Source organism: Harpia harpyja, chromosome 14 (assembly GCF_026419915.1).
Source record: "Harpia harpyja isolate bHarHar1 chromosome 14, bHarHar1 primary haplotype, whole genome shotgun sequence".
Lineage (NCBI taxonomy): Eukaryota > Metazoa > Chordata > Aves > Accipitriformes > Accipitridae > Harpia > Harpia harpyja.
This window is the reverse complement of record NC_068953.1, coordinates 16,112,114-16,139,690: the sequence shown is the minus strand read 5'-3', so window position 1 is coordinate 16,139,690 and position 27,577 is coordinate 16,112,114. Positions and strand designations below refer to the sequence as shown.

Below are 27,577 nucleotides of genomic sequence, written 5' to 3'. Positions count from 1 at the left end.
TTTGGCAGATTCGCTGCATTCCCCGACAGGTGCATTTCGAGGAGCACACAGCCCCCACTGGGAGGAACGGACAGATGCTGCCCAGCCACACGGGCACACTGGGTGATGCAGAAGCAGGTGCCACACGATTCAGCACTGGTGGGGAAATGCGAAACCTCTCTTCACCCTCCTACTCTGTGTAAAACCATTATTTTAGAGGTATTTCCCTTCTGTAACTGTTTTCTGGGGTCAGTAGGGGAAGTGGACAACCCCAGATACATTGCAATTAAAGCTCTGAGTTCATTTCGGTGTAAAGCAGCTGAAACTGTTGCCTGTTTCCTTCCTTTCATGAATCCTGACAAGCAGTGTCTCTCCTTACACAGCAATGGCATGAGCACATACTTGCCTGACACAAGGAACATTTAATCAAAACAAGATTCTTTTATTTTTCTCTTGATGCTTTCTATGTGGGAGTAGATCCATCGGAAAGAAGCTGCAACAGCTCATGGAAATGTCAGGAAAATGCTGTATTATGCTACGCAACTATTAACTTTCTTGCTTTTTAAAAAAACAAATTGTTATCAAGTGGAAAAGAAAATCCATTCAGTTTATAGACCTACTACAGCAGGACATTATTTGATTATTCAGACAGTTTTAAATGACATCCTCATACAATGCTTAAGGAAGTATTTTCATGAAAATCCACCCAGGACAAGAAATATTCTCATCTAATGAATACCAACTGAAGCAAACAGTTATGTTTACATTTCTTGTCCTAATAACATTTTAGAATAATGCTTTAAAATATCAGAAAGATAAAAAAAGGCTTGGTTAGAGTAACTAATCAAAATTTGTCTTGTCAATTACCAGCACTTTGATGCAAGTAGCTTTGCCACAGAGATTTCAGCAAACCCACCCAAAGAGCAGTGGTAGAAGGAGACCTTCGCATCCGAACAACTCCCAACATCAGAGGCATTTCACTTTCATACTTAAAACGGACTTCTGGAGTACAATTTACACCTGCAGCATGCTGAACCACAGACAGAACCACTCTAAAGTGTGGGTGATGATACAAATCCAGATCCATCTACAAAATTGGTATTCTTGAATACATCTCTTACTACAAACACAAGAGGGTTTATGGTTTTGCTGCTTTGCTTGAGTCTCGGACGTGAAAACTGACCTCTCCCATCTAGTTCCCAGAGTATCAGCATGAAAGATCAAACCCGGGAGTTTTGGTATGGCAGGAGACAAAGAGAAAAAAGGCATGTAAGTGCTATTTTGGGATGTCTGGCAGTAACAAACAAGTTTTCTCAAGGGATGAAAGTTTTCTGAAAAAGTTTCTGCTTAAAGACAAAAAAATGTAAAATGTGGGATTAGAAGATAAAGAGACAGCTCTGAGGGACAACTCCCAGTCTCTAATGGCAGCTTTAAACCAGTGTAACCTGGAATTCTGATAAAGAAAATTATCTTTGCCCCATATATTTCCATCTTGGACCATTATTAAACAGCCCACAAAAAGCAAAGACAAATAGCAAATAATAACAGCCTTTGAGCTGTGGTTACCCTGACACTTGCCAGGAGCCCGTGAGCTCTCAGGCATCCTCTGTGCCGGCACCAGGCCACAACCTGGGATACAGCCCTGGGTTTGGCTGCTGGTGCGTGTGCTAGGCTTCCCTTTGAGGTGAAAAGAATGGATTTTAAGGAAGTAAAAGGGGAAAATAAAAAGAAGGAACATGAGCAGAGGTTTTTTGAAAGCTCCTGAATGCAGAGAGCGGGTCCAGACGAGGGCCATGAAAACGATCTGAGGGCTGGAACATGTCTCCTATGGAGAGAGGCTGAGAGTTGGGGTTGTTCAGCCTGGAGAAGAGAAGGCTCCAGAGAAGCCTTTCAATACTTAAAGAGGGCTTGTAAGAAAGATGGAGAGACATTTTACCAGGGTCTGAAGTGACAGGACCAGGGGTAACAGTTTTAAACTAACAGAGGGTAGATTTAGTTTAGCTCTAAGGAAGAAATTCTTCACTCTGAAGGTGGCGAGACACTGGAAGAGGTTCCCCGGAGAGGTTGTGGATGCTCCATCCCTGGAAGTGTTCAAGGGCAGTTTGGATGGGGCTTGGAGCAACCTGGTCTAGTGGAAGTTGTCCCTGGCAGGGGGGTTGGACTAGATGATCTTTAAAGGTCCCTTTCAACCCAAGCCATTCTGTGATTCTATGCTCTTTTCTCAGTGCTCCCCCTCGTGGGAAAACACTTTCAAAACACTTCCAGCTCTGCTCATTTCCTTCTACCCAGAAATCATTAATAGTTAAAAAATCCTTTGCTTTTGTTTTTTTTCCTTCTGAAAAGGAAAAAAAAAAAAGACAGATTGCTTCTACTTAATAGAAACAAAGTCAATTTAGATTTAATTTTAAAATGAAAATAGAGACTCTTTCATATGAAGTATTATTCTCTTTTAAACTGCCTTTGCCCAGACTTGCAGACATTGCCTTGAAGCCATTTTGGATACAACACATGACAGCAAGTCTTACGGAGCAATAAGCAAAAACAGAAGTGGCAAGGAATAGTGCAAGCGTCACAGTACATCATGGTTTAGCAATTCAAAAATTTTTGGAAGAAGAGTTGTGTTAGAAGTGCTGGGCTGATTATGACAAGTAACTACACAGAATAAATCCTTTATATTGAACTGAACTGCTAGTTGCATTTACTGAAACTACAATTTGCAAGGGTTACCATCTAACTAGTTTATTGAAGTGTAAACAGTGGGGAAGAAAAACATCACTCTTGTTCTATACTTTTTTTTTTTTTAATGGCATGGCACAGCAAAACTGGGAACCTTATCATAGGAAAACATCTCCACCTGCTTTGCATAGAAAAGAAATTATTTTACAGAAGTAGTTACCATTTAATAAGCCTTCCCAGCTGAAAAAAAAAACAAAACAACAAAAGAAACACAAAAACCCAACAGAAAACCTTGCAAAATGCATCTTTTAGGATACTTCATGATGGACCATTCCAGCAGGAGTCTACATACACAGATTTTAGGTTTTGCTCAAAGTAGGGTTTTAAAAAAAGAAATTGGTCCATGGGTTTTTTATTTATTTTGGAAACAGTACCAAGTTTTTAATTTCTCATGCAAACATCAAGTAGCTAATTCCCTTCGCATTCTGCTGAACACCTGAGGTAGTGGACATAGCAGTGTCCTACATTTAAGCTTATATCTAATTACACTTTACAGAAGCATCTGTAGAAAGTGCTACTTAAGGACATACATACTTCCTTCAAGCTAAATTCAGGGTGAGCAATGAAGTTACAAAGGCTTTTGAAATTTAAGTAAAATTTAATTGGCTGAGTAATTGAAGTTAAGAAAAGTAATTTTCCACACACACTAGAACTGACAGTTCTGCAGATGTGCAGTAACTTACGGAAAAAGGGGACTGTTCCCCCCCCCCCCCCTTTTTTTTTTTTAATAAGATAACTTTGGCACTGAAAGTAGGGAGATTGTAAGCTCTTGTTGGCGCAGCTGCGATGTGTCTGTATACTGTTTTACAAAGGGAAAAATTTCCCCCACTGTTTATAAAGCATAGCCTAGCTGGAGTCCATTCAATCATTTCAAGCCTTCAGGAAAGCTTTATGTGGCCGATTATTAAAATGGTTACAAACCCCTGAAATCTCAACAGATGTTTGCGCTGAACTCCAAGGATTTCTCACCGTTTAAGCCCACTAGAGTAATCACTGTTTCACAGGGGAAAGGCTCCCTAAATCTCTCACGAACCACTGCAGAGGATAACTACTATGTATAGACCAGGTAATGCACCCCTGGGATACCCGAATAGTTTGTCAGTGCCATGGGGCATGAGACGGGTGGCAGCAGCCTCTCTCCCCCTGCACATACGTTTACCACTGAGGCCCTCCTGTGGCTGTATGGCAGATCCTGAACATCACTTCCACTGGGAGGACAGCTGAGCTAGGAACATCTGCCTAATTCTTCAGGAAAAGGTAAATCCATGGTCAAATCCACAGCTGCAGTGGAAACTAAACCCTAGGGAACTTCTCCAGGGGGAAAATGTCTGACAGCTGGCAACATTACAGGCACCCCAGATAAGATTAGTGAGGGAGCAGCAAAAAGAAACAGGACAGCAGGAACCAGAGGAACGAAGGGATGTGGGATTCTCTCACTGTCCAGATTGCAGGCAAGTCATAAGAAAAAGCAGGATCAAAGTGGCAAGATCTTGTCCATAAGAAAACTTTACCCTCAGGATAATTATAAATATATAATATATAATTATAAAGCAAAGCCTCCAGAATCAGAAACATGTACTTAACAGGGCAAAAAGTGCAAATATTTAGCAAGAATAGCATCCCAGTAAAAATCTACCTTGTTCTAGTTCAGTCCCTTGGTTCCAAATTATTTTTCTGAATTCATTTCAGCTTTAATCTGTTTATCAACAACAAAGAACTTGAATGAAATGTTTCCATCTCTAACAGAAATCTAAACCTAAGCTTAAAGAAAAAAAAAAAAAAAAGAAAATTCCTGAACTCAGAAAGCAGCATTTCAGTACAAGAATCTGTTTTATTTTTACAGTGCAGTGATTGAAACAATGTAGAAATTTAACTTGCAAAACTGAATTTATATCACAATCAGAAGGCAATACATATGTGTTTGTTTGTTTTCAATCATAAAATATTTCTCTGGACACCAGAAATTACAAACTCTTAACACTATACGCTTGACTTTATTTTAGAGACTAATTCATCATAATTTAAATCTATCTTATAAACAATTTCTTTTAAAAAACATGTGGAAGATAAAAAGAACTCAAGTATTAAACTCAAGGCCTTGATTATTATTATTATTTTCTTTTTTTTAAACAAAGATATTTTAAGAAATGTATCAAAATGATAACTCTGTGGGTATTGTAGCTATTAGTCAGGCTCTGTAACACACTGCTCCACAATTTCACGCAAGTTTGGATTTTCCATCGCAGCTGCTACTCTCTCTTTGTCATTGATTTGCTTGTTGACTGCAAAACATCACGAGAAGTAAAGTCAGAAGCAGTTTTCAGTGGTACTTCACACATACTGCATCAGTAACGTGACAAATGCAAGATACCATAGCGCAGTGAAGATTTTCCAAACCTAGTGAATGGCCAGCTCAAAGACTGAGAAAATGTACAGTAACAGTACATTGTATCAACTTTCTTTTCAATTTTCTCTTTAGGTGGAAGATATTATTTGCATAATATCCAAAACTGAAATTTGTACAATAGCCAATAAAGCACTGTACAGGCAGACATTTAAGTTGCATGGCCTAGAATAAGAAGGTTGTTGCAGACACAATGGAAGGATGACAAGACAAGAAGAATATGAGGGTGCTCAAGAGCCAGTAGTCAAAGGACAGAGGATTAACAGGAAATTGGGAACAAAGCAAATGAAAGCTCAGTCACAAAAAAACAACCATCAGAAACCAAATATTTTTGTTACTTTTCTAGTTCAGGAAAAGAATGTAAGATTGTTTAATGACATGTCTTAAAATCAAGTGTGAAATTCGTGATAAATTAGTAGACCAAGTTCTCTGGGTTCAATTTCTAGTCACTTAATCAAAAGAACCAATTTTTGCCATACAAAGATATCTAAATGCTTAAGAACAAAAAAGCCTGGGACATTGCTTGGACAAAGGCTTCAACAGCTGTTTAAGACAGCGATTGGCTATAGCTTTGAAAGAACTTCGATGTCCTATAAGTTTTATTTCAAATATTGACTGAGAAAGTTATGTTTTTGTTATGATGATGTTAAGATAGAGAGATCAACCAGTCAGGTAGTTCTTCAAGTTAATTATTCAGCAGCACAGTAGCAACTTCTCAACATTCAACACCTGCAAGAACTGCAGGGGGTTTTTTTGGTTGCTTAAAAAAACCAAACCACCACCACCACCAAGCATATGTTCACACTACCAATGCAGCTTTTGAAACAGCCTCAACTACATGTTTCATTTTAAAGCTTTAACAGTGTATTCATTTCTGAAAAGGATAGTAAGGTAGGGGAAGAAAAGGACTTCTCAAAAGAACACAAACATACGATCTAAAGCAGCACTCATTCATAAGCTCTACTTACTGTCTTCTTCAGTGGAATGTGTACCTTCAGATATGTAGATTTCCAGCTAGAGGAGAGAACATTAATGTTAGATGCACACACCAACAGTTGAATATATTCATTACTGGAAGAAAAAAATTGTGCAGTACACATAGAATGCATGTAATTCATACTTCTAAAAATGTTCACAGACAACAAAAGGGGATCAATGTCAAGAGCTGATCTTAGACCTCACTGCAACGCAGTCACAGGACAATCTCCTCCCCCATTTCAGAGAGGCCCCAATAATCTTTCTTCGAAATTGTGGAGGCATTCATTCCTCACTAATATCAACTGCTCTTGTGAAAAAGTAATAGCAGTTAGGCTATTCTGGAAACTGAGTGGAGAATTGGCACTACTTTCTCAACATGTTCTCTGCGGGCCACAATTCAGGAACAGTTTGTTTAAAAGCCACCAGAATTGCAAGTGTAACTTTCACAAGCTAAGCACCCTTGAAAAGCCATCCTTAGGGAGAGATTCCTAGATATTCCTAATAAGTTTTGCTTAATGATGAGAATCACAGGTATTCTATTTGAAAATGGTAGTGTAATGCAGTATCTATTTCCTGCACGAGAACAGATTATAAGACTAGAATCTAAACAGATGTAAATCACCTTCATGCATTTAACAGGCCTGGGAAAAACAACAACAAAACCCTCACACATGCTGAACTGCAAGGAGATCTCATAAAACTGATGTATCAAAGGAAAACCAAGTAAACAAATCCTATGCCTTTTATCTTACCTCACTGAAGCTAAACCTATTTGTTACCACGTGTCCAGCATAACAAATCACTACCTACCTAATTTTCTAGAAATGCAAGTCTCACTTTACACTGTTCAACTGGAAAGATGAAGCTATCAACTATAAAAACAAAACAACAACAAAAAAATCAACAGCAGAAATCCTCAGCTAATTAATTTATACTTCAAATTATTTCGGGCAAGTTTCTAAAGGCCTATAGAAGACTATGTTTGTCATTAAAAGTCTGCTCCTAGTTCCTGCTAAGACCCAAACAGCTTTCTTTAAGGATGTATTAACCCCCTGTTTCCTATATAGCTTCTTACACTCCAGCAGCATAGCCAGGGCTGGCCCCTGTTAGGAACAATATACTGACCAGGGTCAGGCCCGTATGCCATCTATACAACAGTTCCTAAGACACAGGTCATAAAGAGATTCCCTCAACGCAGTTCCAGTTTTGAATTCTGCAGTTCTTCTAAACTCTAATAAATCTGTTCTGAAGTTTTTACTTCATAGATGATGCCTACATAAAGTAGTGGAACTCCACTTAATCGGTTTCTAACTGACAACAGGGTAGTTCTCTTGCTTTCAGGGCTGCTCGCTCACAGACAGTTGGTCCACTGGAGACAACTCTCAGATATTCCAAATGGTACAGCAGAGTCAGTAACTATTAACATTTTACATTTATGATGCTTCGATATATTGAAATATTGCAGAAGGCCAAATTCATTTTCCCCAAGGCAAGAGTATTACTTCAATTCTTTGTAACACTGGATTTGAAAACACCTTCTCTTCCACCAAGCAAGAACTCAAATGACAGCTGGTGAGGAAATCTCTTGAAACACAGAGTTATTTCAGAAGTGCAGCAATAAATGGTCTTTTGTAAAGGAAAGGAAGAACCACAGTTATTCACAGATCCCTTCAGGTGCTACACTGTACTGCAACATTCTCTCCCTCCATAGGCAAATGACAAGCTTTAAAAAGACCCCATCCTTAATCACAGCTTGCAAGTTACTTGATCCTGCAGCACACACTCTTTTACAGAGAACTGGGCATACATTCATGTAATTTAAAGCAAGATCCAGAACAGATACTTTACCTTATGTCTAAAAGGCAAACATCTCTGAAGTTTTATTCTTAAACAAAGGCCTGTTAAGCAAAACAGATAAGAGATTTTCTTGTAAAATTCAAGGTTTGAGGTGCATTTTCAGAGAATCCATATTTAACAATCAAAAAACACCAGTATAACTGACAACCTTCTCCTTTTGTGTTCTGAGCAGCACAAGCCACAGAGGAGACTAAATAATTTGTGGTTTGACCCTTTGGACGTAGCTTCTCAGTTAAACTCATACCTGCCTTACAAGCTTAGGAGGTCTCTGGTCTCTAAACACCTCCTGGAAACACTAAATACAGACAAATTCCTCCATTTCCAGCCGCCTTCTATATTTTTGATAGAGCTTCCGGGCTGTCACTGTGGCTGCATCTATACTGAGAAGAATGCTTTTTTTGTTTTCTAACATTTGTTAAAAAAATCCAACATAAATTGCTTGAAGAACACAAGCCTGCAATGACTTGGGGGCAAATCAAGCTCATAACTTCACTATTTAATGTCTAACGTACAGACTGAGCAGAGGAGTGTTGTGGTTCATCTTTGGGAGCAAGATCCAAGTTTGGGGACACCCCTACCACTAGCCCATTTCAGCTTCACCACAAGGCTTGGCTTTACGATGAGCTACACACAGACAAAGCCATACCGCAGCCCCAGTTTGTCCTCAGGCTGAGCAAGTGGTAACAGCCATAGAAAATACTCCCCAGAAGAACTACCAGCTTAGAGTACTCTGTACCGATAAGGAAGTTTGGAAAAAAACCTACCTGTTTACTGACTACATTCTTACATCTACTACCCAGCTATTTAAAACAGTAACCATAACCCTTTCCTGTAACAGCATGAGGAACTACGCTTCAGAGGTCCACAATACTGATAACGACTGCACAGTCAAACAGACATCAAAGACCTGGCTGACATTTAAGTGCTGAGAACATGATTAGCACGAAGTTTAAGATTTGACATGTACACCATTGATCCTCAGGTCTGAGCCTTAACCCACTGATGTTCCTAACAGGGTCAAACTATAAATAAATTATTACTCTTTGGCATGACAATGCTTTGCTACCTATACTCTACTTTCTACATAAAGCTGCAAAGGTTTATTTGGGCATAAATACAGGTACTTCTTCATTAAACTAAATAAAAGACTTATTTTCCCTAAAATCTTTAAAACAGACTAAGAAATCTTAGTATTGATATATAATGGTAAGAGCTGCTAACCTTGGCACATTTAAACAAATCATTTCAGAGAACTCAGATGTGATTTTTCAGATGTAATCTCACCACGAATAATAAGGAAAAAAAAAAAAAAAAAAAGACAAAATAAGCCAGGGTAGATTCTCATTGAACTTAATTGCTTTCAAACTCCTAACAGTTCAGAACTTTTTTTGGTGTTCTTGGATTGCATGTGGGGTTTTTATAAATGTGTGGGAATGGAGAACAAGCCCATAAGGTAAGGGAAAGATAAGGGAGACAATCATAAAGTTTTAACATTTTTTTAAATTTAAGACCTGATAAATTTTCAATTTAACATTACTAAAATAATTCGGAGAATATAAAGAAGGAATTCTGCACCACTTCCCAGTAGATTTTTGAGAGCTTCACTTTGAAGCTGAAGTTTCCCTAACTTCATAAAAAGAGATGGAAGTCCCCACATTTCTTCTGGTTTTTGTTTGTTTGCATTCCTAGTAGGGTTCTCAGGATGAAATTCCTGGTCAAACTGCTGGCAAAGTCATACTGAATTTTAACTAAGACTGATGTTGTTCAGACAATCTAAAATTAACTTTATGCTCCTTGTTACAGATATAATGAAATAGAAAACTTACCAATGAGAGTAGCCAAAGAGCAATGAGGTACTGTTGGTGTAAACCTGATGATAACAAGATACTCATCTTCACCTATCTCTTGCACTTCAACACAGCTTTCCGTTACCACTTCCAGTTCTTCTAAAGTATTAGGTTTCTCTGGGTCCCGGATAGTACGGATTATATCTAAAGCAGAAGACAAGTGACCAACAATAAAGTAGCTTTCCTGAATTTAATAAAAGGTACTTTTATTAGAAACCATCTTCCCAGCATTGTTTATTTTGCTCCGCTTCAGAAAAGACAGAGCTGTAAATATCAGTGATATGTTATCTCACAAGTTGCTTCGGAACTGGGCAAGTTGAGGCATTTGTTGTTCACTGTGCATGTATTTTTCATGTTCCAGCTCTAAACTTGCTATTATTTTTACAATCCCGTTATAATAAATAGAAATCAAAACATGCCTATTAAAGGATATGTATTACCTTCAGAACTACAGGTCATATAAAATTAGTCTAGATACACATAGATGTAGTATTTCAGATAGGTTTGCTTGCCTTTCAGGTTTTTCAAAACCTAACTTATTAACAAGAAAAGCCAGATTTCCTTCTCATCATCTTCTCTCCAATTCCCAGTCTGGGCCTCACAGATAAGATTTTGAAGCCATCTTAAGGAAAGCCAATACAAAAATAATGCACTAATCCATATTTATCTGTATCAATGGTCCCTTCCTTAGGTTGTAAAATGTGGGGATCAACTAGGTTTAATATACCTGTATAGAAAATTATAAGCAGCATTGCCTTTTATAGAAGCAATGTGATGTGGATTAGCCTAAGGAGGTTTCATCATACAATGAAACAGAATTACATTTATTGTTGCTTTTCCATAGAGCAAAAGGTTTTAAAGTAATATTCCAAAGCTACAATATTTGATTATAGGACACTGAAAAATAATGCACAAGAGAGTACATGAATTCAGCAAATTTCCTAAGAGCCTGAGAAAAATAAGTCTCTGCATTTCAATGTGTTTGCTGAGTAATGCAGCACAGAAGGAAAGGCAATGAGATCTCTAGCCTATTCACATCTGTGCCATGTACCCAGCATAACTTGAAGAAACACCAATTTTGACAGTGAAGGCCAAACCTAGGAAGTTCCCAGCTATCACGTCTCACTCGCTTCTGCCTTGTATGCAGTTGTTTGTCCCTTAGAAGTGCAAGTACAAGCATTTCTGGTATAAATGGTAACTAAAGGGATACAGGTTAAGATCAGTTTAAAAAAAAAACAGGTTAAAAAAAAAGAATGGGTAGGTATTCTTAGCTATCTATAGTGATTTTAGTTGTAGTGTAGCCCTACCAATAGCTCTACTACAATAGCTAACTGTATTGCTAAAGCAAATGTGATACCAGGCTCCACTACGGCAAATTACTTCAGTCTATCTTCAGGTACAGACAGACCCACCCAGCTCGAGAGCTGCAAAGCTGCATTCAGTGCATTCCTGCCATTAAGCTGATAGGCCCAGCCTCTGAGCAGGGATCACAGGCATAGTACAACATGGCACTAATATTGCTATATTACTTCCAGGCAGGAAGGAAGCAGGCAGCCAGCGGGCAGGAACGGTAGTTCATGTCTGTCTGGACTCCATCCGTCTGAGAAGGGTATGCCTGAAGTCAGAGATATGCCCTAAAGTCTCTGACCTATGAGCAAGGAAAAGACTTACATCTGTACAGTTGTACAAGCTTTCACTCCTGGTACTCAGCTCACCTTCTCAGAACTTCTCACCCTCCTGCAAGGGCACTCAAAGTACTCTCAAGACCCAGGTAATCCTTTCAGCAGGGCTGGGAAACACTTGCTTTCCAAAGTAAGCTGTCATCACTCATACCATAAAAACAAAACTTGGGATGAATGAGAGAACTGAGCCCTGTTCCCTGACTTCCAGGGAAGCAGACAATTGCTTGAATCTTTCTGAAGCCCCCAACCTCTGTTTCTCTGTCTACATCATAAGGATGTGATGCTGCTGAATTACAAACCTAGAAGACACAGTAGATGTCACGAGGCTATTTGTTCTGTGCTCCCAAAGAACTGGTAACTGTCCCCTCAATTACATGAAGGATCATGATGGTAACAAGCAAACAAACTGTTTGGCTTTGTTAGAATGTTTACCAGCAAACAGATAAATAGTCTTATTTGTCAGACCAATAAAAAGTATTTTCACCTTTTTTTCCATTGTTCTGGCTCTAATATCACTTTTTGCTTAAAGTCTTAGCCAAATAAGAAATTACTTCCCATATACATACAATGTATTTTCACATACACATTTCCTTGTAGTTTCCGATACATTTCTTCCTCTATTTTTAAATTTTATCCTCTTTCTATGTGAAAAGGCCCAAGAGGAAATCAATTGCATCACCAAACAGCGAGAGGAACACTGAACTTGGTATAGTTCAGCAGTACTTCATGGATGCCTCTGGTCTTTTAAACCTAAATTTTACACAGACAGATGCTTTAGTTCTGCGAAGATAATGCACAAGCATAACCCTATGGACGAACTGAAATCAACAGGACTACTTACATGGTTAAGGTTCATAACCAAAGTTATTACTTAGAACCACTGATGTTTCAAAGTGCCTATATTTAAACATCACTCAAGTTTTAAAATTGAGTTTGTTTGACATTGTTTCCTTTTTTATTCTTTTTAGATAAAAACATGTACAGCGCTGCATAAAATCCTCACACTACTCCTAACTGCCTACAAAATAACAGCGCCTTGAAGCTTGACAATGTTTTTCGAATCCTCTAAGATCCTACATGCAACATTTCCAGAAGTGAAACCTTTCCATATTTTACAAAAACCTCAGTCGTTCAGTAACAGAAATCTCCATTTCGCTGGACTAACTGGCTGACCTTTCTGGAATTACTTGCCTTTCCAGGTGTGTCCAGCTCCTGTACTGTCTAAGGTGATGAAACACTATGGTAACTCCCCCCAACACAGGGACTGAGCAAGCCCGGCAGCAGTCCAGCCCCTCTCCCACAGCTCGGGAGCTGGGAAGCAGCAGATCACCCACCAGTCAAGCAGTGCATTCAGGCAGCTCTCTCAGCACGCTCCTTGCTCAGGATCCTAACTAACAGTGACCATGCCAAGGTCACAGCATCCACCCCATCTCCAGACACAGCCTGGGGCTGGCCGTGTGGTTGGGGAAAGCTAGCAGGCACCCGAGACAGGCCCTCACTCTTCCCTTAACACTTCCCTGACTCTCCAGCACCCCAAGGGTAACCCCTCCCCGCCCCACATCCCTGGCAGTGATTCCAGTTCGCAAGCAAGCCAAACGTACCTCCTTCCTGCCCCGCATCGAGAGCGGCCACCTTCCCCCAGCCCCTCAGGAGCGCTCCCACACACTCAACCCCGGGACACAGCTCTCGGCCCCCCGCAAAGGGCTGGGCAGGGCCTGGCTTCCCCCACCTCACCCCCCCCCCCAAAAGGGCACAGCACTAACGGCCCCCAGGGCCGCTCACAACCCACGGCCCCTCACAGACCCCTCACCCCAGGCCTCTCCGAAGGACCCCCCCAACAGCCCCGCGACAGTCACCGTAAACCTCGAGCGCCTTGTCCTGCTCCATGGCTTGATTCCGGGGGGCATGGCAACCCCTACGCAGCCCGGAGTACCACAGCACCCTGCTCAACGTGTGCGACAGCAACCCCAACACCAGCGACATCCTCCCGCTCCGCCATGGGAGAGTGCGAACCGGACCCTCGCGGCCACCATCCGCCGCCGCCCGCGGGAAGTTCCTCGCGGGGCGGGGCCAGGAGGCCCGGGCTGGGGGCGGGGTCTCCAGAGCCTGGCACCGCCCGAGGGCGGGGAGTGGGCGTGGTTAGGCGGAACCTCCGCGTTGGCGGCATTTTCCTGCTGCGCGGGGGTCTCGTTGTGCTGCCCGGGGTCGCTGAGCCCCCTCCGGCTGCCCCCGGTAGCCGGAGGGGGCTCAGCGGCCCCGAGCAGCGCTGTCGGCTGTAGCTGGGCTCTGTGGAGCCGCCATGGCGCTGCCAGCCCACTCGCACAAACACCCCCCCGTCTGCCGGGCTTTGCCCCCCCCCCCCGCCCCCCAAAACCCCACACTTTCCAAATAACGGTTAGCAACAAAGCTTCTAAAGGAGCACGGGGGAGGGAGCCGTCATGATTTACTTTCCAAGCTAGAGCGGCAAGATTTAACAGGATGAGGCCCCGGTTGGATGATGGGAATTAGGGGTAGGTTTGCTGCAGGTCTCGAGCTTCTTCAGCCGGCACAGCTGGGCGCAGAACCGTGTCCCCGGGTGCCGTGATGAACATAAAGGCCCCCGGAGGCAGTTTCCTACCTTGGTCTCACCGCCCGCAGGGAGCGAAGGTGGCGGCAGCCCGGTCCCCGCCCGTCGCCGCTCACGGAGACTACAGCTCCCAGCGTGCATTGCCCTCACAGCCTCCCGGCCCTGGGCCGCGGTGCCTGCTGGGAGTTGTAGTCGCGACACGGCACTGGTCGGCCCTGTCAGCTGACCGGAAGGAAGGACTGCCCCGTCCAAGATGGCGGCAGGTCGGGCTGTGGGTGGCCGTTAGGCCGGGGGTGGCGGCCCTCCCTGAGAAGGATGGAGGGGGCGAAGCGGGACCTGCGCGTACTGCTGGCGTCCCTCTCGGGGGAGGCGCAGGGCTCCCTGCGGGACGCAGCCTGGGTCCGGCTGAGTAGGGGCCAGGACGCTCTGGGCAGCCTCCTGGTCCCTGGTGGGATCTATCTGGAGTCTCTGGTGCCAAGCGGAGGCGGCCGGGCCCGGGGCAGCGTCCTCCCGGGAGCCTGGGCTGAGTAAGTGGCAGGGGCCGAGCAGGGGAAGGGGAGGCCGGGAGGGGTCCCCCGGCGTCGCTCTGCTTTGGGGAGAGGCGCCGGCTGGACCCCAGGGGCTGAGGGTGCTCCCCGAAAGGGAGCAGTCCTGCCCAGGCAAGGGCAGGCCCTGAAAGCTGCAGGAGACTGAGGGGGACTTTCAAACCTTGCCTTGAAATGGGATGCTCTCCACTTAAAATACCATTGCTGGAGGGGACGTTCGTTTATACCTGCTTATTTGCTTAGTTTTGGATGTATTCATTACAGTAGATCAAAAAACAAGAAGAAAATTAATCTGTTTTTGTCGAGTTGCTGGCTTAAAATTTCATAGCGCCCTGACTGCTTGACTTCTTGTCTGCTGGTCAGAGGCAAGCTCTTGTGCATGACATTCAGCGATCACAAGATGTTTTTAATCTGCTGTAGTAGCTTTTAAAGCTGAGTCAAAACCACAGTCACATTGCAATTCTAAACATCTGCAGTGTCAAGCAATACCAACATCGTTATGGTGCTCTGGTCTTGTGTTTCACTCTGCACCATCCCAAGTGGCCTCCTAGCTGTTTTGTCTCCACCGGCTCCCCTCTCCATAGGAGAGCAGGTGTGGAGACAGACACCTGAAGAGTTTCTCAGCCCGAGCAACGGGGAGGCAAAATGGATGGAAATGGGCAATATGCTCTGCTTCTCCCTAGCTGGCAGTGCTGGTGTTACTCCTCCTAGAAGTCCTGAAGCAGAGCATCACTCATGTGGCATATGTCCTGGATGACTAAAGGAAAGAAACACACAAGGATAGAAAACCCCTGTATTCTTGAGAGGAAGAGAAGCAGGGATTCCTCAAGCACTGTCTTGTGTTGCAGTCTCTGCTAGGGATGAAATATGTTCTTCTATTGGGGAGGGACGGGGAGGCAGCAGAATCTTTATTGCCAGAGGTTAAAGTCATACTGCCCATCATTAGTATGCGTCCAGAGCTGTTCAGCATATGAAATGCAGAAAGAGAATAAGGTCAGTAAACATACTGAATGTTGTATCTTCAGCTTCATGTGGGAGAATACAGAAGACGATGATCTGCAAGCAGGCAAGACAAAAATACTGGCTCTTAGTAAAAGTCATGAACTGTTTGTTTATGAATTCACTACAGAAGATGGAAAATACAACCCGATTTCCCTGCACAGTTGTAAGGAAGATACACTTAAAAAGCTCCTTGAAGTTAAAAACATTAGTGAGTAAATTTCAATATGTATTCCGTATTTGAAGTTATTATAGGTCTAATTCTGCTTCAGCTGGTGAAACAAATTGAGGCAGTAGGACTGAACACTAGGGAAGTGTCAAATCCTTTCACACTGATTTAAAGTGATCAGTAGCAGTATTAATGAACTTAAAAAATAATAGAGACATTCCTGTATTCAAAGATGACATTGTTAGAGGGAATTAAAGTGTTGTAGGGTAAGGTATTTGGGTGATACAAAGTTAAAAATAAACTTTAATAAAACATACTCATATAACCCTGCTATCTCAAATTTTCCCTTTAATATTGGAACTGTTGGGAAGAAAACAGATGGGGCTCCTTACTAATTCTGCAAGGACTAGTTGTGCCTTTAACCTTATGCTCTATGCTTAGCAAACGTAGTGTACAGCTAGAATGCACAAGTCTTTGTGGGACCTAGAGCTTTGATGTTTTACATGTTCTTAAACAGTCTCCCTTGCTAAAGTATTTTTATTTCCAAAGATTGTAGTGTTTATTTTCAGTGCTGACCGAAATATTATTTTTGTAATGATTTTTTGTGTTTTTCATCGTATTTGCCACTTAAAAAGCCTGCACTGTTTTAGGAAACTTCTAAAAATAGTGCTTCTGACATAGAAAGTGAGATTTAAAACAAAACAAGCCCCCCCCCCCCCCAATCCCAACTTTTGTTAAGATGGCAGCAGAGGCAATGAATTTGGGCTGTAATTTTCTTGAGATATCTTCACAAATCAAAAGTACCAGATTTTTATAATCCTAAAATATCTTTAAATTTACAGGTCTGTCTGCAGTTTTCTCTTTGAGGATACTGTCTTTTGAAAACAACAAATGCATACTTCTGCTCAATAATTTTATTGTTGTGCATCTTACCTTTCCTGGAAAAGACTCACCCATAGAGACATGTGACTGCTTTACCCTTGATTTGCTTCCGCAAGTTTTGGAAAGAATAACAGATACACACTTCTGCAGGGGGATCTTGTTTCTGTTAGATAGTTCTGGCCGGATTTGTATCCTTTACAGTAGAGACTAGCTCTCAGTGTAAATGATCTGGAAGAACAAAGTCATTTTTCTTTTCTGTCAGGGTTAAGCAGAAATTTCTTGAAAGAAATTCGTGTCTGTTTTGAAGATGCTTTCAATAAAGGGGTTGTGTAGCAAAGTGCTAGTTAATGTAGTAAAAAATGCCATAGTCGTGTATCAAATGTAGTTTCTCAACATGCCACTGGAAATCTGTTTCAAACTAGAGTAATGGCTTTCAGTGTTTTTGATATAGGGATCTGTGTATAACAGGCTTAAGTCTACTGTCACTAGCCTTTCTTTTCTTAATTAGATCCTTTAGAAATTATCTACAGATATGTGGAGAATCACAACTTGGAAACCAGATAGCTGTATTTTGTGTTCTAAAGAACAGGAGCTCAAACCTGCCAGACTGTTCCACAAGGTGCTCAACTTTAACCTATTCTTTGTCAATTTTTTCTGACACATGTGTAAAAAAGTGCAATAAAGTCAGGTTACTTTTTCCTCCTAATTATATAACTGCCAATATATATTTGTCTCAGTTCACTTCTAAGTATAAGTCAACTCTTTTGAGATGGCACAAGTTGCGTATTTGTACAGCATCTAGCACAATTCACTTCTGATCCTACCTGAGCTTAGAATGCCCTTGTGAAACAAACAGTTCTAAATGTTTTGTTGTGCAGAGATTGGCTTGGACCACAAAGTTAAGAGAAATTCCCCTTCTATGTAATTTTTTGTTTGTTGGACAATCTGAGGCCTGATGTTTTCTTTGATGCTGTTTAAAGACGTATTTGACTCTTTTGATGGTGCAAAACTAGCAAACGTCAACATAGCACTCTGCCAGGGAGATGTGCAGGATGAGGACAGGAGTCCAACCATCACATCGCCACTCACTGCGGTGAAAGTGTCGCATGATCTCAGTGTTGCTGTGATCATCAGTTCTTCCAACTATGCCGTCTCAGTGGATCTAAACATGTACTTCAGGTACGTTTGCAGCAGAATTCCTAAATGAAAGGTTTGAGTACAACTAACTTTAAAAAGTGCCTAATCTTGGTCCTATAATAGCTGAGATGCTGTCAGTTTTTTGTTTTGAGTTCTGGCTCTGTGGTAGGGTGGAAGTTTCATATATGTTTAAAGATTGCCCATTATTATTTGCTCCAATTTATGCTTTGTCACTTTAAGAAATAGAAAAACTTTGTACTGGAGTTTGTATTTTTTCTAGGAAGATTAGGATACGTGCTGTCTATTAGTGCCAGTGGTGGTTGGTAGCACATTTTAGAAATACTGTAGGGTATGGGATTGTTAAACTATTCTGATACAGCTTTACTGATTTTGCTTGATAAATTAGGACTAGGTTGTAATTTAGAGGTGTTGTCTACCTCAAAGGAAATAGCATTGTGTTTTGATGGCTTACCTGGATACGTTTTTGTGAATGCTGTTAATCTGAGAGAAAACTGCTTCGCTGATAGCTCCTGGAGGAGTTAAACATGAAGGAAAAAAAAAATCTTAAATCATCTGAAGGAGGTGAAATTTAGTATTTATTTCTTTACAGACAGTTCCCAGGGCATTTGCTCTGTAAGAGAGAAGCTGAAAATCTTCCAGTGAAGCCTCCTGAAGGACTTGATGAGGATGACCTTGCTAGTTCTGACTATAGCATGGAGCTTTTGTCATTGCCTTTCCGCACAGACAGGTACATAATGAAAATACTTTCTAAAACAGGCTGGGTTTTACCTCCTTTAGACCATTGATTAAATAAACTGATGCATTTTTTTTAATTGCAGTTGCGGCAAGTAAAATCAGCTCATTTTGCTTTAAATGTTTTGAATGTTAGGACGATGTTAGGAAATGGGCCAAGACAACTTTACGTATGTCATTGAACAGCTTCTGAATAGTAATTACTGTTTAGGGTGTTACCTTTAGTTTGAACCAGTACTGAGAGATTTTTGTATTCCAAGTACTTTACAATTTGTTGTGTGTTTAGTGCAGATGAGTGCATGTGGACTTCAGTATATTTTGTGTTCATGTAAAACATTTTAACCGTGTTGTGACAATTAGTATTAGCGGTATTAATACTAATAAAATATGTTAATTATAACTTGATGTAAATAATAAATACTCAGTTCTGGAATTAAATGCTCAGCTTCATGGATGTTGTCAGCTAATGCAGCTGTGATCATTCAAATTGGCTGCAAACAGTATTTAAATAGAAATAAACAGGACCTGTTCAGGTTAAAACGCAATATGCTGGATGGAATCTATAAGCTTAAAATGCATATTATTTAACTGAGGAAACTTTGGAAATTTATTTATCTGTATTGTTCTTGGAGTAATACCTGGTATTATAGGTAACTTCTTTCTTCCCCCAGGTCCTGGAAGGCACACTTATCCTCCCTATGTGACAGAGTAAGGAGAAGAAGACCAGGTTCTCCAGATTTGGTGAATGACTTGAATTTACCTTGGTATCAGTTTTTTACCCATCTTGAAAATCATGATCCTGAAATCTATGAAAATTCTGAGAAGATGGTGGCTTTTATTCCACGGGCTGTTACGTCGGCCCCTTCCAAACCATCACAAAGCAGTGGTACAAACCTCAGCGATGCAGGACAGCAATGGAAACAAATCCCCATAGAAGCACCACAAGAAGTGGTGAAACTGGAGTGTAAATTGGTAACTGGAGTTAAAGCCCTGTTTGTAGTATTAACAAATCACAAAGGTTTGACTCTTGCTCTCTGGGATTTTGAGTCGCAAGATGTGACGTATTACCACTTTGACAAAAATAGTGTTTATGTGGATTGCAGTGAAGACATGCCATTATGTCTACTTCTGACAGGTGAGGGGTTTTTTTTTGTATAATTGTTCGGATGTAGGCTTCTGATAAAAGCTTTATTTATTTATTTATTTATTTGGTAGTGTTCTTCCTTTTCTGCCTGGCTGCTGTTGGCTAATTTCTAATGCGTTCTTGCTGAGATGAAATCCAAATGGAGCCACTGCAGCTTTGTGTCATTATTTTGGAAGAGAGGCAGTAGACACAAACGTTGCTGTGTCGCAACTTGCTTATATATTTTTAATTATGGTTTGATTCTTTTATTTAGAGCGTGGTCTCTCCTTAGTTCTGTTTGGTTTAACTCAAGAAGAGTTTTTGAATAGATTGATGATCTATGGCAGTGCTGGAGTCGTAGATTCTGTTTGTCATCTCAATGGATGGGAACGATGTTCAATTCCGATACATGCGCTAGAGGTAAAGAAATCTGTTTCATGTCTCACAGATAACAAAAACACTTCTTTAAAGTAATGAACGCAGTTTAACAATGTTAATGGTGATTTTAGACACAAAGTATGCCTCAGTAACCTAGGGGCAAAAAGTAGTGGTTTAGTTACTAAATAAAAACCCCAAGTAACCCAGGTGAGTAACCCAAAAGAAGAAACACAGCAACAAAGTTAACGCACATTAAAAAAAAAAAATTTAAACTAAGCAGTGCTCAAAAATCCCTCCTAATTGGACCCAAAGCATTTTTGCCAATTTCTGTAGCAGATTTTGTCCTCTTGCAAAATGTCAAATATTAAAATAAATCCTTGGAACTAGATTTTTGTTTTTATCATACCACTCTTGTGAAGCCAAGAGGAGAACTTAAAGCTACCAAATGTTGCTTGGTATCCCTTAACAGTAGCTGATAAAATATTTTTAATGTACCAGACCACAGAACAAATCTCCTTGTCTCTCTGCATTTTTCCAGTGCTCTAGTTCTACTTTTAGATGACAGAGATCCTTGTTTAAAAAATTTATTGTTCCATAAGTCTGGGATTCTGCAACAGTCTGTCCACACCATCATTCAGTATACTGTCAGTCTATGTTTTCAGTTATGTTTGGAGGGAGGGAGCTTAGATGAAGACATTTGGTAGGGTTCTTTTGGTTTTATTTGGAGGGTGTGATGGAAAGTGAGTTGATGGGGGGGAGGGTCACAGCAATTTTCAGTTGCTGTAAGCTTATTCCAAGTCCTGATTCTCACAGTACTTATTCTATATCCCAAATCAAACTCTATAATAAATTGCGGAATTAACATTTTGCCTCTGAAGATACAGGGCAAGGTTTCTGCAAAGCCTATTAAAGGAGCATGGCAGGTACTGAACAGGTCACCTTGTTAATTCAGGCTACAGGTGTTGCATGCATAGTTTAAATGTCTTCTTTTTTTCTGCATGTATACTTTGTCCCTGAGTATGAAGTAAAAATGCTAGCAGTAAGTGTACAATATATATTTTTAGAATACATGCATATTTGTTCTGCTGCATGTTTGTCTAGGCAGGTTTGGAAAATCGTCAACTAGACACGGTAGACTTATTTTTAAAAAGCAAAGAAAGTCTTTTCAATCTGTCTGCATCCTGCTCTGGACCTGAACAGTCTACTGGTAGTGCATCCCAGTCTTACCTGAAAAGTAAGTAAAATACTTTCAGCTATGCGGAGGTTTAAATTTAATTCCCTTTCTATTTATGGCTGTGTGTTTGTAAAAACAGATTGACTTGCCTGTGCTCTTGTATGTTTGGATGATGCTGTATTGCAGCTCCTCTGCTTCTGGAAAATCAGAGAGAAATGGTGCATAATGTGTTGGGTTTTTTGTTGTGTTCTGATACTGGCATACGTATTATAAGCACTTTGATGTGAAGGCAAAGCATGTTCCATATATCATTTGACACATTTTAGAAGATTTTTGTAACGTGCCTCTGACTTTTAACTTAGATTTTAAATTTATGTGATCAGTCATATGGTAGAATGCAGATGTTTTAACTTTTTATGTAAATATTGCAGATTTGGAAGAGCTGAGGCCAGCTTTAAACTTGCTTTGCTCAGCTATCAGAGAAAACGATATGGAGCCTCACAGTAAACACTTTTCTGAGCAGCTGCTAAACCTTACGTTAACTTTCCTTAGCAAGCAACTTGAAGAAATTTTTGTGCACACAGAGGGTAAGATTACTCATTTTGAATCATATGTAGTAATGTAATGTGTCATTGTTTAGGTAAGGAAGAAAACCTAATTTTTTTTAATTAAAAGCCTAAATTTGCCTAGAATTAACAACAAAAAAAGTGCTAGTTTAGTGAATGAAAGATTTTATTTAAGGGGAAATGAGAAATTAATCTGAATACAATATCTGTGTTAGCCCAAACAACTATATGATCAGACAGGATCCTGTCAACAGGTTCATTTTGGGATGCGTAGGAGTGGCAGAATGGGACTTTCAGGCTATTGCTGGATACTTGATGGTAATGCAGTTAAATGGCTTGAGTTGAGCCCTCAGCTGCTTGTTCTTTTCTCAATGCTACCACTTGAAATATTCTGGCACAAATATTTATGTGGCTGCGGAATGGAATAGACTAGTTTAAGAAACTGATACAGCTGAAAAAATAGCCTACCAGGTTATTTTTTATCTGGAGCACTTCCCAGTCTGATTTACTGTGTGGCAACACAGTCACACATCCCATTATAACCCAAGGGGTAGCACAGAAGCAAGAAGCAGTGTCTGATGGGGTTGTAGACTGGATGTGGGAGTGCATGTCTCCTTACACTGGCACAGTTGCTGAAATGTTGCTCTTTGAACTACAGCCCCAAAGGTACAAGAATAGAGTAACAGCTGGTATACTAGTGAAGTATTAAAATGACAGAATTCCAGAGGACAATTTTGCTTTGCTAGAGAAAACTATGGAGAGTGGTGTGACATGTCCCAACATACAGTGTGCTGTCCTGCTGTTGGGTCTGAATTGCTGTCTCAGTGATGCTTTTTAGTCTGTGGACCAACAGGCTATACATGTTAAAGCAGAACTGATTTCCTTTGATAGTAAAAGGTGCAGACCATTAACTGTTATTCTTAATAATTTTTTTCTACATGATCTTTAGTAGTTTTTGTTTCTTACTACATGAATGTTATGTTTAAAAGTACCTGCATTTTAAGTGGGACTTATCTGACTAATAATTGGTTGGATTAATAAAAAAATCTCAGTTCTCATTTACTTGTCCCTGAAGGGGAAAACACATCAATGAGGACAGGGGGACCTCTCTGGAGCACTGGTAGGATTGTGGCTGTATCCTGACAGTACGCTGATGGTGGTGGACAGTATCAGTACCTGTACAGGTCAAACTGCAATACAGAGCTGATGTGCTCTTTCCTCTGAGGTGTGTTCTGTTTATTAGTCAGGAGAATGCATTCAACATTGGTAAGCATTAAAAATGCTGTATTGTTCATTTCTGTTTAACTGATATCTTGGATGCTCTTTACAGAACCTGATGAATACCTGCAGAAGGGTGCAGATATTTTAACTGATTACATTATTAAACTTAGAAAATTTCTGAGAAAATATCCTCGACCACAAATAAATATGGTACACACAGGAAGTGATCTTGATGAAGACCTACCTGCATTAGAAGAAAGCCACATGTGGGAAAAACTGACACCAGAGGTGAAAATGAGTAATCCATTTTTTACTATTCTTACTAAATACATTTAAGGAAGTTATTAATATGGAAATGTCTTTAAACTATTGGGGGAAAAAATCAGTATAGGGATTATAAATATAGTAACACTGAAGATTAATAAGTTTGTTCCATTTTTTTTTTTTTCCCTTTTAGGAAGTCATTGCTGAGGCCATCTTAAGCAACAAAATGCCAGAAGCCCAGACCTTCTTCCGAACGCATCAGCATCCTGCTCAAAGTCTTCAAGAATTTATTCAGACAGGTTTGAATCTAGTCTATGACCGTCTTCTGAAGGACAATACCAGAGAGGCCTCAGAACTTTTAAGAAATATGGTGAGAGGTGTTCAGTAAGCATGTTCTTAACACTTCTTTAAGACTAACAAAATGAATGAATGCTAAGAGTATGGGGAGCATTTAGGTGTCTTATGGATGTATTGATTCTGCCACATACATGTATTACAGTGAAAATTAACTTGTTTTAAAGAACTGCTTTGATCACTAATGCCTTCAGAATGCTGAGGTAGTCTGTTTATAAATGTGTATTGACTGATGTCATGATCAGCAAAGTGTAAAGGTGATTCTGGTAAGTCAGGTATTAAAGGGTACACATTTTATATCCAGACGTGCTGGAAACATCACACAGATCACTGGGTTATTATGACATCTTTAGTAACTGTTGAAGTGAATATCACAAGCATGTTTGTAAAAGGTTGTGTGCTTTGGAAAGAAAGCAGGTGCATTTACTCTGTCAATGTACCGCTGCATTTGTACAGTTTGCATACAATGAGTATCTTCTTTTTTGTTAGGGCTTTGATGTGAAGGAGGAATTGCATAAGATATGTTTCTACACAGTTGATAAACATGTACGAGATTTGTTGGTAAGTGTAGAAAAGACTTTTTTTGTCTAGCTGATGTTCTCAGGTCTGAAGTCTGATGTGTATTTATGCTGAGAGAAAGCATTGTATTGGACACACTTTCAGAGTGGGAACAAACAGGTTTTGTCCCTGCATCCTTGCAATGTAGTTGCTGAGACAAGTCATTGACATGCCTATGTTCTTTTGTATTTGCAGTTAAAGTAAAAATTGGTTAAAAAGTCATGTCTTTGTTCTGGCTCTGATCTAGTTATCATCTGCTTTCACACAGTATGAAGTCCTGGCCCTCTTGTAATTGAAGTGTATTGACCTAAATGCTTCCAGCATTTTTTCCTACAGTTGGTTAACTCTTTACACTTGCAGGATCATTTACAACTTTAATATATTAAAAGTAGATAAAAATTGTAATTGGAGGTAATACTCTAATTTGAATTAAAGGTGAAAGTTTTGCAAGAAGAAAATTATTTTTCTGAAAAAGAGAAGAAAATGATAGACTTTGTGCATCAGGTTGAAAGCTTTTATTCGGAATCCTTCCAAGAAAATAAAGAGATTCAATCTCTTTCCAGGTAATGTGGGTTATCTGTTTTAATTATTAATTAATAACGTTAATAGGATTTAAAATATGCTGGCTTCTACATTCTGTATTATTTACTGCACTAACAAATATAGTCTTCTGTAATTTCATTAATTTCACACTGGTCTTCATTTGCAAAAATAAAGGTCAGTGTGGGAACGGATTACTTTTTTCATTAATGTAACAATTGCTGTCATGTTCTTTCCAGACTAAGTCATGACGTACTATTGTCAGTATAACAGAGGTCTTCTGTTCATGTCATCATCACCATAAATGAAGTATTTTTAATAGCAAATTATATTATTAGAATTACTAATCCAATGAAACATGTTCAGATGCAATGTTTACTCTATTTTTGATATATGATATCCATAATATAGCAAATTAAAGTAACCTAGGAAAATGATTTTACAGTTAAATAATTGTAAAAATGTTACAATACATATCAGTTGCTATGTCAGCTATATGGGAAAAATGAGGTAATTCTTTGCCCATTGCTCTCATATGCATTCTCAAACTTTTAGCTGAAGTAAGTCCCTCTACCACTTCCAGAACTGTCTTCAAAATGGACTAGCAAAATGTGTTGACCCTTTCATCATCTTCTATGTGTCAGATCGTTTTTTAAGAGAGTACTAGAAAATGTCCTAATGCAATACTTCATTGCAGTTTCAAGAACTGGAGAAAGGAACAAGACTCTTCCAGACACACAGCTGTTCTAGACTCGTTATTGAATTGTGATAGACATTGGGTTCACAATAGGAGAGTCAGAGTGATGTTTAACTGGGCTCAGTGGTGGGATGAGCTTATTCAGGAAATGATTCTTCTCCCCAGAAAACCACGCCAAGGCAAGTATTCTGGTACTAAGGACTTAAAAGAAATTGTGAATTAAAAGTCTGTCTTTGACGTAGTATATTGCAATTGTGTAGGAGTGGCACTGATGTAACTGAAGTTGTGGTACCACAGTAGGTCACTTATTTTTTTCAGTGAAAATGGGTAAACAATGTGATTTCATCCTGTTCTGTTCTGGCAGGGATCTGTGTTTTTCCTGTAGAGAGAAATTTGGAACTAGCTGAAAGTGACTTGTCTAATGCATGGCCACTTGTTGTAAATGTCACACTGCTATGTTCTGTAAAGCTTATGATACTGTAGTATTACATTTAGCTTTTCCAACATAAAGCTCTAACAAGCTGTAACAGTATACTTAATCTCAGCATCATATTTGCAACTGTTCATTAAGAATATGTACATGTATAAAGAAATGTCAGTATTTTCCTAAGTAGTGTTTGTTTGTGCTGGTTTCATCAGTTTGCCTTTTTGAAACACAGAACTCAAGACATGTAATCCTGAGGTTCTTTGGATGCACTTGACAGCCCAGCATGATTGGCTTAATATTTGTTCATGGATTGAAGAATCTGGGCCCAACCAGACTTTGTGTGGACAAGCTAACTGGCCCTCTCTTACTCCAGACATTATTGACCGGAACATGTTATGTAGTAGCTATATGAGAAATGATATATTAAACAAGCTGGCTAGGTATGTGCCCTTAATGCATTATACTAACTTTCTATCTTATGTGAAGCCAAAATCAGATAGTTATAGAAGTACATGTTAATAAAATCTTTGATATGTATTAATTTTTATATTGTATTTAGTGCCCTTTTTTGAAACAGCACAAATCCATTAATAAATTTAATTTTAGTCTTGTACTTGCACTTTCCATTATCTGAAAACAGTAAGAAACATGAGAGCAATAGAAATCCTCTTATCAGCCCTTCGATCTTTCATAGGGATTATATTCCTGATGCCCATTTTAATGCAAGGAAGAAAATTCTAAACACATAACATTTCACTCCTCATGCCTCGTTCTCTGCAGTGAACTGTATTAACTACAATATTGTGTGAACACTATCAAACATATTTTGGCATGTTTGCCTCAGTAGTGAAGTGATCCCCTAGAAGGAAAGGTCTGCTTTACAATTGTGAACTGAAAACACCCTTCAGAACTTGTTAAAGAGATAACTGTCTAATCCATGTGTATGCTTTTTCTCTTTTCTGATAGAAATGGAATTTTTGTCTGTTCTGAGTTGGAAGATTTTGAACTTTTGCTCCAGAGACTGTCTTACCTTGGAGGAGTACTGCAAAATCCTCACCCTGTTCCAAAATACAATGCTGCAAGTGGTTTGGACTTCCATGCTCGTTTTGTCCTTCACTGTTTAAAACATAATTTGCAGTATCTGTTATACACTTACTTAGACTATTACAGGTATGAATGCTTTTCGTCCCTCAAATGTCATTCAGATTTAAATAATGAAATACAATTTTAATAGTTGGCAGTAACAGTTTTCCTCAACCCTTCCCGTTTGGCGAGAAAGACTACTTGGGTCACAACAGTGTCATACAATGAAAAACTGTGGGGCAGTGTTTTAGGTTTCATGCTGTATTTTGAAGCTTTATTCAGGTTGTCTTGTCAATATTAATTTGTGTGTCAGTGATCAAAGGAAACAATTATAGTTGTAATTAAGATTGTATTTCTTATAACGTTATACTAAATGAGCCAAGACAACTTGTTCTTCAGAAATGCTCTCACTTGAGCACAAGTATGAGTTCATTCTCAGTACGTTCACAAATAAGGAAATTGCTGATTTCCATCTAAATTAGGATTAGTTGGGATTTGAAGGAGAAAGCAATATTAGGTATTGGAACTATATGAATACCTCCCACTTAATGAATACTTTGCAATTAAAATTTCTTAGCTGTAACTCCAATCTAACAGTGTAATTATTAAGAAGGTAAAAGTGGGGCAGAGAAAAGCCAACAATTTTTTTTTTTTTTTG

The 27,577-nt window shown here is 39.8% G+C and overlaps 2 protein-coding genes across 6 annotated transcripts in view; one reads left to right on the top strand and one right to left on the bottom strand.

Annotated features, from left to right (window-relative positions):
• Window positions 1–4,526: 4,526 nt before the first annotated feature.
• CIAO2A (cytosolic iron-sulfur assembly component 2A) lies at window positions 4,527–13,563 on the bottom strand. Of its 2 annotated transcripts, XM_052809028.1 has the most exons (5): window positions 13,340–13,563; window positions 9,781–9,945; window positions 7,946–7,995; window positions 6,088–6,133; window positions 4,527–4,997 (listed from the first exon to the last, which is right to left on the bottom strand). In XM_052809028.1, the coding sequence occupies exons 1-5, from the start codon at window positions 13,464–13,466 to the stop codon at window positions 4,900–4,902; spliced, it is 486 nt and encodes a 161-aa protein (XP_052664988.1). In that variant the 5' UTR covers window positions 13,467–13,563; the 3' UTR covers window positions 4,527–4,899. The 2 variants fall into 2 exon arrangements, with proteins under 2 accessions (XP_052664988.1, XP_052664989.1); XM_052809029.1 differs by lacking the exon at window positions 7,946–7,995.
• Window positions 13,564–14,287: 724 nt separating this feature from the next.
• SPG11 (SPG11 vesicle trafficking associated, spatacsin) overlaps window positions 14,288–27,577 on the top strand; it is a 38,246-nt gene continuing 24,956 nt past the window's right edge. For all 4 annotated transcript variants that reach the window (XR_008238391.1, XM_052809014.1, XM_052809013.1 and 1 more), the window contains exons 1-16: window positions 14,288–14,576; window positions 15,620–15,804; window positions 16,605–16,832; window positions 17,625–17,823; window positions 18,392–18,529; window positions 19,206–19,669; window positions 19,932–20,077; window positions 21,137–21,269; window positions 21,641–21,796; window positions 23,106–23,284; window positions 23,454–23,630; window positions 24,104–24,175; window positions 24,608–24,735; window positions 25,410–25,588; window positions 26,069–26,276; window positions 26,803–27,006. Coding sequence is in view for 3 of the 4 variants with exons in the window: in XM_052809014.1 (XP_052664974.1) it covers window positions 14,365–14,576; window positions 15,620–15,804; window positions 16,605–16,832; window positions 17,625–17,823; window positions 18,392–18,529; window positions 19,206–19,669; window positions 19,932–20,077; window positions 21,137–21,269; window positions 21,641–21,796; window positions 23,106–23,284; window positions 23,454–23,630; window positions 24,104–24,175; window positions 24,608–24,735; window positions 25,410–25,588; window positions 26,069–26,276; window positions 26,803–27,006 (3,008 nt within the window). In the remaining variant the exon portion in view is untranslated. The remainder of the gene's footprint in view (window positions 14,577–15,619; window positions 15,805–16,604; window positions 16,833–17,624; window positions 17,824–18,391; window positions 18,530–19,205; window positions 19,670–19,931; window positions 20,078–21,136; window positions 21,270–21,640; window positions 21,797–23,105; window positions 23,285–23,453; window positions 23,631–24,103; window positions 24,176–24,607; window positions 24,736–25,409; window positions 25,589–26,068; window positions 26,277–26,802; window positions 27,007–27,577) is intronic.